Below are 20329 nucleotides of genomic sequence, written 5' to 3' on the forward strand. Positions count from 1 at the left end.
CCCACAGGATATGCAGGATTTTTTCATCGCTAAACCTAGCTTTAGGAAAGAAATTTAACATCAGAATTTTGGGTATTATTTTAGATTAGAACTTAAGCTATCTTGTCTGTTAAAATTGCCATTTAATAATTTTTTTCCTTTGCATGAAAATATAAAAAAAATTGCATACCTTTAGAAATAATTTTTAGAAGCGCTATCCACAAGATGAAGAAACAAAATTTTTCGCTGGAAGTGAAGGCAGGCTTTTAGTGTGCTCTGTCTCTGACAAAATATCCATCTCACTAATTAGCTCATTGACTATGCGAGTATATCTTGCCTGTGATAAATAACTCTTGCTCATTATAATAAACTGAAGTCAAGACTTTCCAAAATAATGAGGGTATATCAGACAAGCTTATTAGGGAATTTCAGCACAGTATCCAGAAAGCATTCGTATGTTGCCAGTGCATTACATAATGCAAATTGAATCACCTTGAATTGCAAGTCCTTGTCTGGTAGCAAATGCCATCTGTTCTTGTTCATCAGAATGTATCTGTACTTGCCAGTGTTTTATTAAATCAAGAGTTGAAAACCACTTGCCTTCAGAATTCTGTCAATTCTAGAAAGAGAGTAGCTTTCTGTCTTTTTTTTTTTTTTTTTTAACCTCATTCAGCCGTTTTGATAGTCAATGCAAATTCTAGTTGATCCAGCTTTCTTTCAAACCAGGATGATAGGAGAGGCCAAGGACTTGTTGAAGGCTCTGTAATATTATTTTTTTGCATGTCCTTTAGAAGTTTCCCTTCCTCCTCTTTAGCAGTCGATATATATCTTGGATGTTGCTTGATTGGTGGGTGATCTCCCATATCAATTTTGTCTTGATCTAAACTGATTCAACCTATGACAGAGAACGAGCATGAAAAATCTTCTTGAAGAACAAGCTCCTCAGCACTCTTCTCTTCATCATGTAATTGTGCAATAACTCTGATGTTTGGCTCTCTGAAGATGCAGAACCTGAAGGATTATGGGTGCATTTGACACAGGTTATTGGAGTACATCCGGAAGCCACTTGCCTTTTCTAATGATTTTCGTTTTATCACTTGTTGGCAACTCTCAATGGGATGATGGAGTTTGATAAGTTAATGAGTGCTGAGGCAATTAAGTTCACGTTCTAGTTGTTGAGCCAAATTTGCTCCATTGATACTATGGCTCCTGTATCAATGGTCATATTGCAAAGGACTCAATTTCTATGTCCCATAATCAAGAATACATTACTATTGCCACACATTCCAGAAATTAGAAGTGCTTTAAAATGGAGCTTCTCATTATTTGGCAACCTCCACTGTGTGAGATGGCCACTAATTTGTTATCTGTCTTCTTGCTGGAGAGCGGTCGTAAGTTCTGCGCTCTGGGATGTTATGGATTCCCTTTTTACATAGCCTTCATCTCCACAATTACAGCATTTTAGGGTTGGCTTGACATCCGAGATTTGCAGGGCTTTCTGTATCTCAGGATCCTGAATGCCATCGATGAAGGTAAGACGGGAACAGGAATTCCCTTGTTTTTGTTGGGCAGTCCAAAAAAGCAAGATGAGAAGGCCTTTCACCATCCATGGTGAGCTCCTGGAGTGTGTATGTGGGCTTCTTTTCATGAGTATTTAAGTGAAGCCCACCGTAGTCTTTCAAGCACTTCTTTCCAAAATGCTGCTGCAATGCATCAGGTAGAACTTCAAAGTCTAGCATCTGGTTTGGAGTATATTTGCTGCATTCTCTCTCGGAAAAGTTGCGAGGTGGCAAGCCTTAGCTTAGGAATCCCATTTGGCTGTGTTTTCCACTGTAAAGAGCTGAATTTTGGACCCTGACCAAGATGTCTTCCCATTCTGTGTGGATAGTTTTAGAGAGGTACGAGAAGACATGGCTAGGAATTTGAAAGCATCAGAATTGTTTCCTGTTGCTATTATAGATTTCTTTAAGCTGTCAGTTTCCTTGATGTCTGCAGCAGAAACGTTTTGTCCGATTTGTGGTTGAGCAGCAGAAATCGTTCCCCAATTTCTTGTTTGACAGCAGAAGACCTTCAATATGTTGTTTGGCGGTAGAAAGCATTTCTTCAATTTTTCCAATTTAGTTTTCACCGATGTCTCTTTATCTTCAAATTTGTTTTCTATTATTGCAGTAATTCTCTTTTCATTTCCTCTTGAACTGACTTAAGTTCCTGTTCCATCTGTTCTTTAATGGATTCTTTGCCCACATTCATCTCTTCTTTGAATGCAAGAAAGCTTGCCACCGTCTGTTTCAGATGGTCCTCCATCACTCTTGTCTCTGGCAATTTCAATCCTATTTCTGACACCAAAAACTCTTGCTTGCATACGAGTTCATAGTAGATTAAATACACACAGAGCTGATGACAGTTTGATAAAGTTTATTTTACCAAAAAGAACACTTTACAGTTCTCTAACTTTCCACAGAAGTATTCATACATCTGTTCTCAGTATCACAGAACACAATCACTAGTTATACTTCAAACAACTACAGCTTAAGATGCACTCTTGATCTTGTAGGCCTTGAAAACTGAATTTCCAAAATTTCTTCAACTATATGACTCATTGTTCTAGCATCAATCATTATATCATCTTCAAATTCAGGTAGCTGCAGGCATGCTGTTGAATGAACAATCAGGCTGAACTGAATGCTTGATGTTTCAAGTACTAACAGCACTATTCTGTATTTGCCATTTAAATCATTGTTATTTTTTAAAAGTCATTCAGTTATATATGAATTACATTTTTTATTTCATTATTTTCTCTCAGTGAAAAAGATAATATCTTAATTTAATTTGTAGTTCAATAGAAGTAGTTAATGCGCTTAATTAAATGCAGATGAATGCAATCTTTTGTTAAAATAATTAAAAAAGTAAGAAATGTTGTGTTTGTTTGCTGCAGTGAAATGCTGTTTGTTTTGTTTTAAGGATTAAACATGTTAAAACTAATTTTAAAAAAAATTTTCTTGAAATAGAAATTGGCTATATGGTTAAGCAAATAAAAAATAATGTTGTTAATCAGTTTCAATGAAGTAGTTGTATTTTGCATTTTGTTTAGTGAAAAAAGTTATACTTTTAAATTGTATTATCCTTGTCAAAATAATACAGGATAAATAAAAGTGTAAAATTTCCTTACTTACGTTACAGTATGTAGATATTTAATGTAAAGAAAAGAAATTTTTTCCTTATCCAGTTGGTCTTGATGATTTAAGTTCTGTTGCATGTAAAAATAATTTAATTTCCTTTCCAGCTCTATTAATCAGTTAGAAATAATTAACTCTGTAAGTAAATTGATACTTCACTCTATTTTTGCTTTACGAAAAGTTACTCATCTTTCATCAGAATGCTAACTAAACATTTTTATTCTTTCTTGATATTTAAGTTAAACATTTTTGGTATTAAATCATTGATTCTCCCTTTTCATAATGATGAATTTTATTTGCAGCTAGAAGCATGGTTAAGTAGAAGGGACCGTTTTCAAGGTGAGGTAAGTTTTTATCAATTTTACTTTACTGTGGGTTTTTCCTTTCTCATCAAAGAATGTTTGTTAAATGCTATAAAAAGTTAATATTAAGTTATATTGTAATAGTAAACCATATGGCTTATCAAATAGCTGAAGAAAAAATTATTAAGCTGTTTTTTTCCAATGTGTTCATTTTAATAAGTGCTTAAAATGATGTTTGTCCCGATTGAGATCTGATAATTAATTTTCTTTTGTATTGGTGATTTTTAAAAACTAGTTATCAAAGTAATATTCTTAATTTCGATATATTAATGAAAGATTTGATGTAAGCATTGAAAGAATGTATATTCTGATTTAATATACAATTACACATTGAACGTAAGAATTACTGCATTTTGAACTTTAATCTGTTATCAGACAGGGTTCGTAGCGGTCCTTACAAGTGCTTATAAGTCCTTATATTTGAAAATAAAATATAAAGGCCCTTATAGGTGCTTACTTTTTTTTTATTTTTAGTGCTTTTTTTTTTTTAATGAACGTGCATTTTTTTTCCGTACCAAAGCCGAAACTAAATAAACAACTTTTCTTCCTTATATGCAATGTCAGATGGTGAATCATACTCCTGGAAATTGCTTTTCCCCCCTTTCTCTGCATTGCGCGCGAGAGTACAGACAGGTGCACGTCATTCTATTGATCAAACAATTGCGAAAATGGTAGAAAATTCTTTTACATTCGGTATTCTTTTCCTCCCACCCAAATACTACACACGTTTGAATTTCTATCAAGATATCAAGATATTAATAGTTTGCATACTCGTTCCACGTGGTCAGTTCATATTCGTTTTTATTATGATCATTATGCTTATATTATGAGTATATGCATGAATATTTATAATAATATAGTTGCAGTAACTGCTGAAGTGTAGATAAACTTCCAAAAATGGGTGTGTTTTTACACAGATTAGCTTTCTAGGGAATAATATTCAGAATGGCTTGAATAAAAGGAAAGTAATCGAATAGTCAAAATAATTTCTCTCTCTCTTCCCCCCCCCCACTGTCCAATCTGGATTGAATAGGACTAAAAGTTTTTGCGGTCTACCCAACCTAAGCCAAGATTGATTCTATTCCGGAAATTTAATCCATTCTGTTGAAACTTAGAATCAGAAACACCCCAAATTAGTAAGTCTCTTTCTTTTCCTTTATTTAGTTCTTTATTCTCCGAATACCGGCAGCTGTTGATTTCGATTGCATAATATCACATGTGGAAGAATTACGCCGCACGTATTGCGCAATAATACACGTTTGCGGTATTTTGCAGAGATAATTAATTTTTATGTTCAGTCTGAGATTTGTTTATGAACACTTAAAAGAGTTTTTCTGTGCTTTCTAAGCAGAATATTTCTCAGTTCCGTTGGTCTATTTTTATATGATGTGCATATGGAAATGTCAAAATCATTTATTTAGCTGAGAAATCTAAAGAACGGCTACAATCTCCCCCACTCCTCTTTTTCCAGTTACTATCTGGAATATTTGGCAATTTCCGAGTATATGGATATGGGTTAGTTAAGCTTTTACTGTTAAAGGAGACTGCATGATCCCGTCTTCTGATTTCAGAAATGTGCCTCTTTTTTACTTAAATTACTTTGCTTGGAATATATGTTAAGGGAAAACTGTTATGCAATGAAAATTTAGAAATTGTTCAGAATTTTGATTTAAGTTAAATTATTTAAATATTAATATGAGTGGAAAAATAAACTGTATTTTTTTATTAGGTGCCAAACGAATACAATTAATATGGCTTATTATTATTTATTTTCTATATTTTGAACTGAAATTTCATCATTAAATCTTCTAATATAGTTTAGTTCTGCATAGTTTTTTTTTTTTTTTTCCTTCTTCTCATTGTAAACTAATTCTGTAAATTGAACTGTCATTTAAAATTTAAAAAAAAAATTGTTTTCCATGGTTGAAGTAATGCTCATTTTCTTAATAAATAAAATATTGCATTGCTTGTATTTTAAATTATAAGTCTTAATTTTTCTTTTAAGGTTATGCAGTTGTGTATAATGTAATTAGACAGGTGCTTATTTTTTCCTTAAAATGTGCTTGAAAAGTGCTTATAGGTGCTTATTTTTTTAACTAAAATGTGGCTATGAACCCTGTCAGAAAATGTGAAATGTAAGTGCATGAAAGCAGAATGCATTGTGCTAAAAATTGGGGGGTAAAGGGGACAGTTTTGTGTCTCCTTTCGTAAGTGTCAGTAGGTAAAAGGAAAGTCGAGAACCAAATAGACAATTTGTGGTTTTTTTATATTACATTTTTATATATTTTTTATATCAGAAATGTGTTTTTTTAACTGCCCCAAAAAGGAAAAAAAGAGCCCTTTTTTAAAATGACATGTCATTTCGTTCCTATTCAGAAACATTCCTCCTAAATTTTAACTACATTTCACAAAGTTTTAAAGTGTATATTAAATTTCATCTAGTATGGTAAGGACTCAAAAATTTCATATGTATGTAGCTGACCTTAGTAAGCTTAAAAAAAATAGTGTCCCTATTCTATCATTATAAATCAGGGCTGTCCAACTGGCGGCCCACGGGCCGTATACTGCCCGCTAAATTATTTTTATGCCCCACGAGTGCATTTTACTATGAATAAATTTATGTAACTAAATTATTATTATTAAAACTATTTTACTATGTGAAAATTTAAATCTAATTTTAATTTAAAGTAGGTACTATTTAGTTTGCGTAACTTCACTTAACCTGGCTGAATACAGCAGCAATCCGTTTAACGTCTGATGATGGTTGGCTCAACGTTGGCACCACATATTATATTTGTGGTTGGTTGTTGTTTATGTATGGTTGGCGCACGTGATGCGCACACTACCCTGCACTATTTGGTTGATTCATACAATCATGCGAGTGCAGTCTTGTCTAGAATTTGTTGAGAGGTGACTGTGTTATAATATTATTAACTTAATTCCATATTTATTTATTAATTAAAATAATTATTGAATATGAGTGCTACTAATAAAAGAAAAATAGACCTTGAAAATCGAAAATTTCAAGATCGCTTGGAGATAGATTATTTATTTATTCTGAACAAGAATGGTAAACCCCATTGTTTGGAATGTTTACAAATCATAGCTGTGTGTAAAGAATATAACTTGAAGGGCCATTATCGTTCAAGCATGAAAAAGTATCATTCGTACATGTGAGACATGAAAATACCACTAATGAAAAAAATGAAAAACAGCTGGATCATCAAACGATTTAGTTTAATCAAGAACCAGAATTTCAAGAAGCATCTGTAGCTGCATCGTTTGAAGTTTGTTTAGAAATAGTAAAGCATTTAATGACAACGAAATGATAAGAAAATTTCAAACAGTATCACTTTCTCACCAGACTGTAAGCCGACATGTAAACGAGATTAGCATGCATGTCACTAATAAATTAGAAAACATAATCAATTAGTTGCTGCTATTTTTCGGCAGTATTGGATGAAAGCACAGACATTTCCGATACAAATCAAATGCTTATCTTTATAAGAACTGTAAATGAAAACTATAATTATTCAGAAGAACTTTTAAAATTACAATCATTACATGGAACAACAAAAGGTGAAGATATTTACAAACAATTAAAATGTTCAGTAGATCAGTATGGCGGATTTGACAAGTGCACTGCTATTGTAACTGACGGTGCTAGAGCTATGACGGGCAAAAATATTGGGTTCGCGGGACTTTTGCAAAAAGAAGGAATAACATGTTGTATGTTACACTGTATTATCCATCAGGAGGCATTATGAAGTTTATCCCTACAATTAAAAAGCGTAATGGACAAGGTTTGCAAAATTACTAATTTAATTCGTGGCGGAAATTGTTCTCTTACACACCAAAAATTTAAAACATTTTTGGATGAATTGGAAACTGAGTATGGAGACCTGCTTTTACATAGTAACGTTCGTTGGTTAAGTGCTGGAAAGTGCTTGAGAAGATTCTTTACATAAGAAGTTCATTTTTTTCTCGCAGAAATTGCTATCGATGAAAATTTGACAACAAATTTAGTTAATAAAAATTTTATTTATTCACTTGCTTTCCTTATGAACATTACAAATTATTTAAATATTTTGAATAAATCCTTGCAAGGACAAGATCAAAATGTGTGTTGCCTTTATAAATATTCATTTTGAATCTTCCAAAGAGATCTATGAAGGAATGTAATATAGAAGCGAATTTTAAAATATTTCTTCCAAAATTGGATATGCTAATTACAGATTTCAATGAAAGATTTTCTCAATTTGATGATCTTAAACCGTCTATTGATTTATTTTGTGATCCAATTAATATTGATATCAACTCCGTTGATCTTAAATATCAAATAGAATTATGCGACCTGCAGGCTGACGCATTTTTTACATCTCGTGGAGTAACTGGAATAGAAATATTCAAATTTTTAGATAAAGAAAAATATCCAAAATTGAGAGATTTTATGCTTCAAATTGTATCAATATTTGAAAGTACATATATCTGCGAGCGTGCATACTCCGATATGAAATACACTCAAGAGCCAAAACAACATGACCAGCCCTACATTTTGCAATGAACGCGCCTGGATGACGTGGAAGGCACGTGATCAGGTGGAAGTGGTATTTAAGTGCTGCTGGAGAGTCTGAAGAATCATTCTTTCACTTACTTCTGTGTGTGATGGGAAAGGCTGTGTATCTAAGCAACTTTGATAGAGGGCAGATTGTAATGTCTCGAAGGCTCGGAACAAGTATTTCCGAAACTGCACGACTCGTGGGTTGTTCGCGATCTACAGTTGTTAGTACGTATGAAAAGTGGATGAATGACGGTGAAACCAGCAGTAGACGACATGGTGTTGGACGTCCACACGCTATCAAAGGAAAAGGTCGTCGGAGACTGTCTCGCATGGTGAAGCAAAACCGGAGCCAGACAGTGGTTCAGACGACAGCCGGATACAATGCAGGGCCAAGTAGAAAAGTATCGGAGCACACTGTTCAGCGGACACTGTTGGATAGGGGACTACGCAGCAAACGTCCCACTCGTGTGCCTTTGATGACCAAGCATCATCGCCAGCTGCCCCCGCGCTGGGCCCGGGAACATCTCGACTGGTCCATGGATCAGTGGGAGAGAGTTGCCTGGTCAGATGAATCACAGTTTGTCATTCATCACGCCGATGGCCGTGTCAGGATATGCTGTCTTCCAGGCGAACAGTTGCTCCCTCAATGCACAGTTGGTCATATACAGGCCAGTGGTGGCGGTATTATGCTCTGGGGGACATTCTCGTGAGCGTCTCTGGGACCCGTGGTTGTGGTAGAGCAGACCATGAATTCTGCATTATCTGAACATCATTGTGGACCAGTTGCACCCTTAAATGGCCTCTGTTTTTCCAGCTGGAAATGGAATGTTCCAACAGGGCAACGACCCGTGTCACAAGGCTACAATTGTGTTGGAGTGGTTCCAGGAACATGATGCTGATTTCCAGTTAATGTCCTGGCCACCTAACTCACCGGATCTCAATCTGATAGAACACATTTGGGATGTCATGGGACGGCAGCTCAGAGGTCAAAGACCACCAATTCGCAATATCTCGGATTTGCGTGACCACTGCTACAACATCTGGTACAATCTGTCTCCGGCCATCTATCAAGGACTTGTGGCATCCATGCCAAGGCAGGTTGAAGCTGTGTTGCGCGCCAAAGGTGGCCCAACTCGTTATTGACAGGTGGTCATAATGTTTTGGCTCTTGAGTGTATATAAAGTCAAAATGTGGAAACAGTTTAAAAGATTCCACTCTTGAAGATATAATTAGACTTGCCACAACAAATATTGATGTGGACATAAAAGATATTGTTGTTAAACAATTACGGCCACAATGTTCTCATTAATATATTACAAATATTTTTAAGTTTTCTTTTTGGTATAAATAAAATATTTTTTTTTAAAATTAATATTAACTGACTTTTCATTTATCAACCTTCTTGGGCCCCGAAATGTTTGGTGAAGAAAATATGGCCTTTGGTTATTAGACTGTCTTTCAAGATCATTTACCATGTGATGTTTAAAAAAAAAATCTATTTTTAAATCACTTTTTTTATTTGACTTTCATGAGAGTGGTTGGTGCAGAAGCATTCCCTTTCCCTGCGCTAATATTTTTCAGTATGCAGTACAAAATTCCTGAATGGCATACATTTAAAAATTAGTCTGTACAAAGTAAGTATTATTCTTATACAGACACACGTATATGTATAATTTAATAATGTTTTAGAGAATATGAAGGAAATTATATCCTAGGAAATTCAAAGTGAAATTTAGAATGCTGATGTGCAGTATTGTGATAAAAATTGACAATTCAGAAGAAAATTTTGAAAGACCAATGTGCACTATTTTGGTAATAATTAATTGGAATTTAATAAACAGCTAGACTGCAATGTCGATTAAAATGTAAAAGAGAACAATAAAACAAGAAAATTATTCCTGGTTCCAAATAGAAAGATCCCGACTACTCTACACAACCATCAGCAGTTCATGAAAATGTATATACACGTTTGTGAGAGAGAGAGAGCGATTGATTCATTCATGCATAGACACGGATTGGCAAATTAAACACATAGGTAATGCTTATTGGACATCAGTAAGAAGCAGCACAATATCCATATGTTTATGGGACTAGTTTTGAAGGTAATAATTAATAAATTGAACAATAGCCATTTTAGGACATTCTCATTTGTGCCTTTCATCAATGCTACATACAGTCAATACATGAAATCATTTAATAAATTAAATGATAATTCCATGGATTAGGCATATTTTAATTCACAGTAATAAACAAAATGTTTAGAATTTCAAATATCAAGTAGCAAGCCTTTAATTATTGTTATCATTCTAGAGAAACTAAATTTCACGACAACAAGGATAATGTTTATGCGTAGAGAGAGCTGCTGCTACATTTCTTCTCCAGTAACATCATAGTTCTGATTCAGTCTACAACCAGCAGTAACTATAATAAAAAATTCAGTGTACATGCAGTGTATACAAATGTGGAAGGGAAATATGTATATGTAAGATATAAGAAAATTCAATAGCTTCTTTAAAAAAAATAATTGGTGACCTCAAAATTAACATCTGTAGATTTGGTGATCTCTCCCTAAATTCATCTGGTATCCCGAATTCGAGATCTCTCTATGTTATGTAATGCTACTGGAAAAGGACAACTAAAACTAATACTAACCAATCACAGATTAGCTCTACTTCATACCTCAGACTTGGTATGAATACTCTTGGCACAATAAAGTACGTCATTTCTTCCCTTACTGCTCTGTCAACATAAAGTCACTTTGCCTTTGCTTAACTAACTACTTTATTTCTTGTTAGAAACCTATGTACATAGAAATTTATCATATTTAATTATGATTGAATAAATATCTGCTCAAGTAATTGGCTATATGTGAGAATAAAGATTTGATTCACCACGCAAAGCCGATCTTGGCTGAATCAAAACTGTTGATAATGTAAAATTAATTGGAAGTTGATCTGTCAGCACTATCCTTATCTTCAGGGCAGATGTTTTTATTTTATTTGGGTTATAATTCCTTACTAAATGTAGTATTTCATCTCAATGCACTCCGTCTTTGATATGATTTAAATCAAATTCCTCGTCATTATAATTCGCTTCCAATAGTGAAGAAAGTGACACAGAGGTTATTGAAAACGAAAAGATTTCAATTGACAAATTAGTCGGTATTCTCGACACAGCAGTTATAGGACTTCAACAGCGGAACATTGTAACTGAAGAAGAAATTATGTCTGTTTATAGAATTATAGAGAAAGTATTATCACATAAAACGAAGCAACTTAAACAACTGACGTTGAAAGAAATGTTTCATAAAGTAAACAAATAAATATTAAGCTTATTTTTTTTTTGTACATTTTGATACTCTTTAGACCATAATTGCTCTTTATTTCATAAATTACGGTTTCATATTTTTAATTTTATAATTTCTGCGTGCCATCTTACCAGATTTAAACTGATGATCTATAATCCAAAGAAATTGATAATTCGGAATCGCTGAAGTCCCGATGAGTCCGGATTAACGACTTTTGACTGTATAAATTATGGGATACTCAAGTTTCTAAGCAAGAAGTGAAACATAAGCATTTCAAAATTCATTTTTTCTAATAAAGAGTAAACAACTTTTTGCTTTTGGGGATGTGAATTCTTTTATTAAACAGTTCTTAATTTGGCAGTTTTAAGATCAGTTTCTACAGATATTTTTAACTTCGAGATCTGCGAATTTTTCTGTGCTTTTTTTTAAAACATCATAACATTGATAAATTTCATTAAAGTAATGGTAATATATTGAAATTATATTTAAAAAATAACATTAAAATAAAGCATTTTTATTTTTCGCTATCATATTATAAAGTTTCATTTTGGCAACTTATTATACAATATTTTGAATTCTGAAAAATAAACAAGGTTAAATGCCATAAAGCACAATTTACGAAACACCTCTTGGCAAAAGCAAAATTAGCTATGCAATTAAATTAAAAATGTTGTTTTAATTTTTCATAGTAAGAGTTTTTCCCATGCAGTTCTCTCAGGATATTCAAAATTCTCAGACTATGCATCAGTTTTCTCTATAAAATTAAATTTACACTTTTTCCCTTCTCTTTTTTTTTTTTTTTTTTTTTTTCAAAATATTTCTGGCTTTTTGCTGTTACAGAATTGGTAAGGATAATTGTTCTTTAGTGTTTTAGACATTGCAGCTTGGAAAGTTTAGAAAAATGTGAAGGCAAGATTTATAGACCCACGATTCTAGAAGATTCGAGAAATATGTGGCAAAATGAAAAATGTCTCCATGGTATCAACAAGTAATAGATGTATTTTACGGAAAGTTTGCGATGAATTTCTTATTTTTTGGAGAACATCTGGAAGAACAATGAAAACATAATATTTGAATCCTGATACTAGAATCTTTTTCTTAACATGTTTATCTCCATTTATTTTCTCTACTTTTCACTAGACACAAACGTGGGAAATATCAAAAATGCTTTTAATCTTATCACAGGAGCATGTATTATAGAAGAGGATTTTTTATTAATAAAGAATTGAAAACTTACAATTTAAAAAATTCATCAAATATGTCTTAATGTGTCATACAGAGAGCTGGCACTAGGCATTTTTCCACCTGGTGCCATCTCTGTGGATCCTAATTCTGCTTCTTAGTGCCTTTCTAAATTCTGCTTCCAATGCCTGCTCTAAATTTTAAAAGTTTTGTTGTTTCTAGATTTTGTTTTACGGTGTGTCACAAGGCCTTTACCATATATATTTCATATTTCCTCTGAATGTTCATATTACTAAAGAGATAAAATTAGCTGCTTTTTCTATACATTCTAAATGCATACTTCAAAGAAATGAATCAATTCTTTCTGAGAAAATTATTCTTCAAAGATATATGCAGTTATTTACATTATCATGTAAATTACCCAATTGTTTATGATTTCAGCCTTTACTATAATTTCCCATTTCTGTTTCCTCATATGATAGAGTTACTGAGCCAGATTAAATTGAAATTAAATTGTATAATCTTTGACCACTAGTCCATATTTTTAGTTTGAATTTAACTGTTCTTGTTCAATTATGTCACTGTAAGCTATAATTGATTTTGTTAGCATCAGAACATGCCTTTATGTTCTAAGTTCTTTTTTTAAAAAGAGGCTTCTTTAAACCTCTGTATGATATTATAGTTACTTTCAGACATAGCGATAATTTGCTTCATGTCTGTCGAGTGTTTTGGATCATTTAACTTTTATCAGATCAAGTAAACCCTCATAGGTAATTGTGGAGAGGTTGACAAGTTAGGAGATAAAGCATGCAGAAACTAGCGAGAGCACTGGTTTGCATATAGAGACAAATCTCTAATTGTTAGAAAAGATGCTTAAAAAGAGGGAAATCAATATAAACTAGCCAAAATGCTTGGGAAGGCTTTAAATTAAAATTAAGGATAAGTATTTCGTTGAGTGTTGTTGTTACAAAACATAAATGTTTTATAGCTTTTAATGTATCTTAATATCGTTTAAGAATCAATGTCATAAATTACATGTATTTTAAACTGTTAAATTTTTATTAGATTTTGATTTTAATGGGCTTTTTAACAAATATTGTTAAAAAAATAAAATTTAATAGTGGTCATATAAATCCATAATGTCTAAGATTATATAATTACCTAATTTAATTATTTATAACTAACTGCTTACCCTTAAAAATTATGCCTACATATTAATGTGAGTTATTGCCCTTCATCGATACTCACTATGGTCACAAGATAAAACACAAAAATGTGAAAATTCAAGTAAAACTTATTCTTTGCATCTAGTAAGACTTAAAATAATACAAAACAACGTATCACCTCTGGTGCTTTAATGGCTTGTTGGAACCTTAATGTATATTAACTGAGTTACAACTCCTGGAACTCTACACTACTGGACACTAACTGCATCAAAAAGAGCCTGACTAACTTTCAACACTTGCCAACCGTGCCTTCATCAGGCCTCTCAGGCAGTGGCGTAAATAAGGGTATGCAAGGAATGCTGTCGCATAAGAGCCCAAAGGCTTAGGGGGCCCATGAATGTCCTGCTGAACTACATTTACGTATTTAAACTTAAAATACGTATAAAAATCATGTATTTGAGTAGTTTAGGGTACCAAAAAATTTTCTTAAAAGAAAGGGGGAAAACTTTACCACACATATTTTTTACAAAACTTGTATGTTCAAATAGTTTTCTTTATGAAATTTATGATAACTATGTTTTATATTTAATAAATGTATCATTTACTTTATAAAAGTTCTTATTTATGACTTGTATATTATTGCATAAGTCATGTTCGTAAGCTCAGTTGATCACAGAGTGCTATATATTAGTATAATTTCTTTTTTGTACGTTTACTTATCGTGTTGTCTGTTAGTTTATAGCATAACCAGTTAGTTACTAGCTAAATTAAGTGGAAAAAAACTTGGATTGGTGCAGATTTTATGTAGAAACTTGAAATATACTTGCATGTAAAACCTACTGGATTTTATTTAAAAATCTCCGCAAATCTAGACTTTCTTCCCTCCTTTTTTAAGCGCAGTAAATTTATTGGGGGGCCGGGAAAATTTTTTGCATAGGGGCCCAAGAGTTCTAGCTATGCCACTGCTCTCAGGTTTATTATTATCAGCAGGTCTCTCTCTAGACAAGCAGCAGCGGTGACAACATTCAGTCTTTTGTTGTGAATCATGCTGATAATGATCTTACTTCTCATTTTAACCTATGCTGTTTGGCTTAAAATCTACCTGCTATTTACTAAACCTGTAGACTAAGTATGTGATAAAATGAGACAAAAAAAAAAATCAGCATAAAGCTAACTGTTAGTAAAACGTAAATGTCACTTATCTTCTTTCAAATATGTCCAACTGTTATAAGTGTAAAATATTTAATGCTACTTGATAAATTGTATAAAGTTTATTTTATTCTTAAACTTATTAATAATTATGTTAATTAATTCATGTTTAGTAATAATGCCTACTACTTAGGGATTTTTTTTTATTTTTAGGATGGTATTACAAAAGAGAAATTCAGGCATAGATGATATTTTTAATTGAATTTATTCAGTTCCCATTTGCTCTAAAAGTCCTTAATTTCTGTGTGCAGAAATATGTACGAACCCTGTTTTCGACATAATCGAAAGTTCAAGCTCATTTTTTATAAAATTGCTCTAACAGTCTGCAAAAAATAATAAGCTGGATCCAATTAGAAGATTAAGGAAGAATGCAATCTGCAACATTAACTGAAATAGATAATTAGATAATTTTAGCCTAGCTTATACCATCCGTTATACATTAAACGTGCATGCGTAAATGTACTATGCACATGCGTAAAGGTATTATACGTTTACGCATGCGCAGAAAGCTTGTAGCTCTGAGGTCCGGATTATAGATCATTCGAGATTATGGACATCTGGATTACAGACTTTGTACTGTATTATTAATTATAAGTGTAAATAATAATAATATGAGTATAAAATATGAACATTTCAGAAACTTGCATTCCTAAATTAATGTTAATTACTTGATACATTTTAGAAAGAGAATGTAATTCTCATTTGTTTTACAGTTATCTTAAAATATTAGATCATATTTGTTATCTGCAATTTGCTGCGAGTCCTTAATTTTTTTCACTGAGGATCCATAATATCCATGTGCAGAAGTATATACGGACCTTGTGGGTGAATTCTGCTTTTCTAATAAACCTTGCTTTTAATATTACATATGAACTCCCTCTTTGAGTATTCCCACTTACCCAGAAAGAAAAGGAAATAAAAGATGATCAGGGAGTTATTCCTCTCAAATAATAAAAAGTTCATATTTTAAAAACAAAAGCAAATGAAGTTAACTACAATGTATATCATATCTGATTAGTGATATGTTCTTCAGAGTAGTTTAAAAGTTATACTTTTTTTATGTTACCATATTTTTATGAGCTTTACATTACCTTAAATAACTACATTAATTAAAGATTTTTTTAAATCCAGTCTAAGCCCATTAGTTTTATTTGGTAGTACCAGAAGAGGTATATTTTCTTAATTTTTTATTTTATTTATTTTGAATGATGTGCTGCTTTAGATTTCTTTTGGAGAATGAAATGTTTCCTTCAGAGTTGGATATGTCTTATTCTGTAGTAAATATATTATTCAGTTACTCATACTTCATTTCGTAACTAGTTAATTTTGTTTGATCAAGGAAATCAAAAGCTGAATTTCCTTGAGAACCCTGTTTTTTTCCTATGTTTTGTATGAACTGACTTAACTGAATTTCTTAATTTTATAAGCATCTTACTCTGATTTGATGAAGTGGCTAACTGAACTCGTTAATTTCACAGAACTATCAGTGTTCAGTAAGGGCCACTTATAGGCCAAAATTGCATAGGAAGTGCTAAGAATTTTATTGTGAAATATTTATTAGTGGAAGAATTTAATTACTTTTCATAGGTGTTTTTCTGAACTATCTGCTTTAATGATAATTAATTAATCATTATAAAACTTTCTTACAGCATCGTTTGGTGTACATTGGAAGTTTTGTATTTTATGATTACAGTTGTTTTAAACCAGCAATTTATCCATTCCTCTTCCAGTAATCTCATTCTAATATTTAACATGGATTTGTTTTATTAATTTAGTTGTTTTATGTTTTTTACAGTTTACTACACTGAAGAAAACAGTATGTGAGAATTGTTATTCTGGGCGATCCCGAGAAGTGTGGTTGATATGAATAGAACATTTTTTAGAGTGAAAAAGTTTTGAGATTTGAGTAGAAAAGCAGAGATTGAAACCTCATCTAAATCTTCATTATATCATTTTATTTCCTCATCTAAATCTTTATTGCATGTTTTTTAACTTTACAATTACATTTTTAAGTAAAATGTTTTTATCCTTATTTTGGTAATATGAATTTTACTTTATGTATATATTAAATAAATGCTTTTTTCATTACTTTTTGTGAATGATTTGAATTGACAAAAACAGCATAAAAATTCAATTCTCTTTTAGATTAAGTGATTAGTGACATATTCCAAAAGTGGATCTCATTATATTTCTTAAATTTCAAAGCATTCACTTGACTTCATGTATAGGACTCCTCAGGAAGAGAATAATATACAGAAATGCATCTTTGGAAGTGTGTTGTACTGAGACCAGACTGCTGGATTGATCTTAAATCTTACGTTCACTAGCCACACTTTTCAGAATGCTGTAACCTTTCATAGGGTTTGGAACATACATGTCCTGTATATGCACGCATTAACTAAAGCTAAAAGAATTTAGTTTAAAATTTGATGCAGAACCCTGTTGATTTGTTTTTTGCTGTTTAAATAGTTGACTAGAGTAGCAGTGGGCAATAGTGGGAACATGGAAGATTCAAGATACAGCGGAGTAAAAATGAAGAAGTGTATTAGGTATTACAATGTTAATATTATTGTGTATTGTTATTGGAAAGTAGGTTTCTTTTAAATAAATAATGTTCGGGTAGTTATGGTAGTTTATCTATGAATACTTTTATGTTCCTATTGTATATGTGTCCTTCAAGCATTAAATTATTCCCCTTTCCAATTTTTATAAAATAAAATTAATAAAGAAAAAGGGTTAAGTAATACAAATAGTACACAAGTAAATACAGTATTCATTTGGCTCTAGTCGTTCTCTATGAAAAATTTAAACTCATTCAGTCCACTAGCTTTCAAGACAAGTATTGTAGTTTTTCACCTAAAAAATAATTTAGTGTTTCCCACCCAATTTAACTTATAATCAAATAGACTGGTTTCAAATATAGGCTTAAATAATTAATGCAGTAGATGCAACCAGCCTATCCTTAAAAGTGAACTATCAGTTACACTTTTAAGGATAGTCTGCCTTAATCCTCAGTTTGAGCAAATCTTCAAAAGAATTTTAAATCCTAGGACTCAAATCTTGGGGTTTTTTTCATTATTTAAGCTTTTCAAATAAGGAAATTTTAAATATTTTAAATCAAAATTGTCTCATTTTATATTTGCCATGATTTACAGGACTCAAAAAAAAAAAAAATAAATAAATAAATAAATAAATTTTTAAAAATTCAAGAGTTTTTGAATGGCAAAGTTTTTATTAGGGCTTTGTTAATTATTAAGTAAAAGAGGCATATGTGTTTAAAGGGTACTGAGGTAGAAAACAATAACAATCTTTTGCAGCAAAAATTATGAAGTGTCCTCCCCCTTCTCCCCTTTTTTGTTGTTGTCAACAAAGGTAAGTGGAGTCAAAATTAGAGCCTCATTCATGCCATCAATTGTTGTTTATTTTGGCTTTGCTGCATTCAGGTAAGAGAGGAGACGTATAAATAAGTTTGAGAAAAAGAAAATATGCCATGTGAAATGTAGATTTCCAAAAAAAATATGCAAAATATATGATTAACCCTCTAAGCAGCAAAGCCGTATATATACGGCCTAGAATATTTTTTGTCATATCTATAAGAATGTATATATATGTGCATATTAAAATATGTCAGAGAAATTAAGGCAATATATCAAAAGAAGACAAATCCAGGCATGAAATACCAGGAGAGTTTTTAAATTAAAATAAAAAGAATAATTTGTTCTCATAGTAGTTTTGGGAAATTTGTACTTTCTTAGTGAAAACCCTGGTCGCTCAGAGGGTTAATGATAGAAGCCCTAAATTGACAGGGATTTTATGTAAAATTTTATTTTGCATTTTATATGAAATTTTCACCAATTTAAATTTTCTTTATCATAATAATTATTATTATTTACTATTTTAAGGAATGAATGAATGACTCAAGGTACAAACAAACAACATAATAGGTAAACACACCAAAGGAAATCACGCTAATAGTATATCATGTTTTACTTTTAGCTAAGAGATACACTGCTAGACAGTTACTAAGGATGGATCTCAAATTGCAGTGTAGCAAAGCTGGAATTTAAATATAATAAAATATTTTTGCCACACTGTTTGGAAATTCACTGTTCAGGAAAATACAGAAGGTTTTGAAACATCCAAAAGTAAAAGAATGATGCTGCATACTGAGAAATTGGAAAATGACAGCAGGCATCTTTGAGAAAAATGTCAATGCAAGATGTGTTCACCATGGATTGCAATGTAACTTTGTTCGCATCGCATCATGCTTTGCACATTATACAGTATCTATTAATACAGTGGATCCCACTCCTCTATCAATACATGGATGAGGCTATTCTTGTTGCAGAACAGTTTTGACCAGCAAGTCAAAGCCCAAATATTTTCAATGAGGTTTAGATCTGGAGAAAGTGCTGGTCTGACGAGGCATTAATTATCCTCACTGTGTGGACAGTCCTGAGCAGCTAGTGTTTTATGACATGGTGCATTATTGTTCATGAAAAATTTATCACTGACCAGTCATATCTGAGTTGCAATCACGTGTAGGGGTGTGCAACTATTGATTATGATGTCTGCCCATTCCATGATACTGCATCTCGGGTATCAGTTTCTTTCCTGGATATTTTCAGGACAATAAGCAGTACCATTCTTACACCAGGTCAGTTGGCATCTGCAATCTGATGACAGACTAAACCTATTTTCATCTGAGAATGGTACACAAGCTTAGTCTTGTTCAGGCCAATTACGATGCTCACGACACCATTGCAAATGGGTGGTATAGTGCTGTCTGGACAATAGGACACACATAACAGGTCTGTGAGTGTATAATCCTAAGTATCTCAAAAATCAGGCTGCAGTTTTTCAGAAGATGTTCTGTCCTGTAATAGCAAGAAATTCATCTGTCACATGATGAGCTGCAGTATGCTGATTTCTTTCTAGTAGGTCAGTGTGCCTGTCTCCTACAGGTATGGGTTATATCGTAGATCTAACATAATCTTGCCCATGCATGACCTACATGCTGCGGGTTGTTTTAAATGCTTTCCACAGCCATGAAACAGCACTATGGGCGATGGTGAACTACCCGGCAACATCTGTTATTTTTTGCTTTTCTTTGATCTTTCTAACAATATGGCTTTGCATAAAATCATCCAAATAAAATTAGTAAGACATACCAAAACTTTCAAAATTATCAATTAAGTCTTTGCCATAAAACTTTTCACTTGATAAAACAACTGCTGAACTTGTCAAAACCTTTATCAGCGCTATCATGTGATGAATAGGCGAGCAAATGAAAAATTTGCATATCTACACATCTTCATATTGTATTCTGCATTCTAAATGCATTTAGTGTTTTTTAGAATAACATAAATCCTTAATTAAATTCTGAA

The 20329-nt window shown here is 32.3% G+C and overlaps 1 protein-coding gene across 6 annotated transcripts in view; it reads left to right on the forward strand.

Annotated features, from left to right (window-relative positions):
* Positions 1-17030, forward strand: part of LOC118195479 (uncharacterized) — a 191622-nt gene extending 174592 nt beyond the window's left edge. For 5 of the 6 annotated variants that reach the window (XM_085810071.1, XM_085810075.1, XM_085810073.1 and 2 more), the window contains 2 exons: positions 3458-3499; positions 16738-17030. In XM_085810071.1, coding sequence (XP_085666197.1) covers positions 3458-3477 — 20 coding nt within the window. In that variant the 3' untranslated portion in view covers positions 3478-3499; positions 16738-17030. The remainder of the gene's footprint in view (positions 1-3457; positions 3500-16737) is intronic. The other variant, XM_085810072.1, reaches the window with a different exon arrangement.
* Positions 17031-20329: the final 3299 nt, after the last annotated feature.

This window comes from Stegodyphus dumicola, chromosome X2, assembly GCF_044657685.1.
Source record: "Stegodyphus dumicola isolate Sdum_Otavi_A_Nest chromosome X2, ASM4465768v1".
NCBI classification, from domain to species: domain Eukaryota; kingdom Metazoa; phylum Arthropoda; class Arachnida; order Araneae; family Eresidae; genus Stegodyphus; species Stegodyphus dumicola.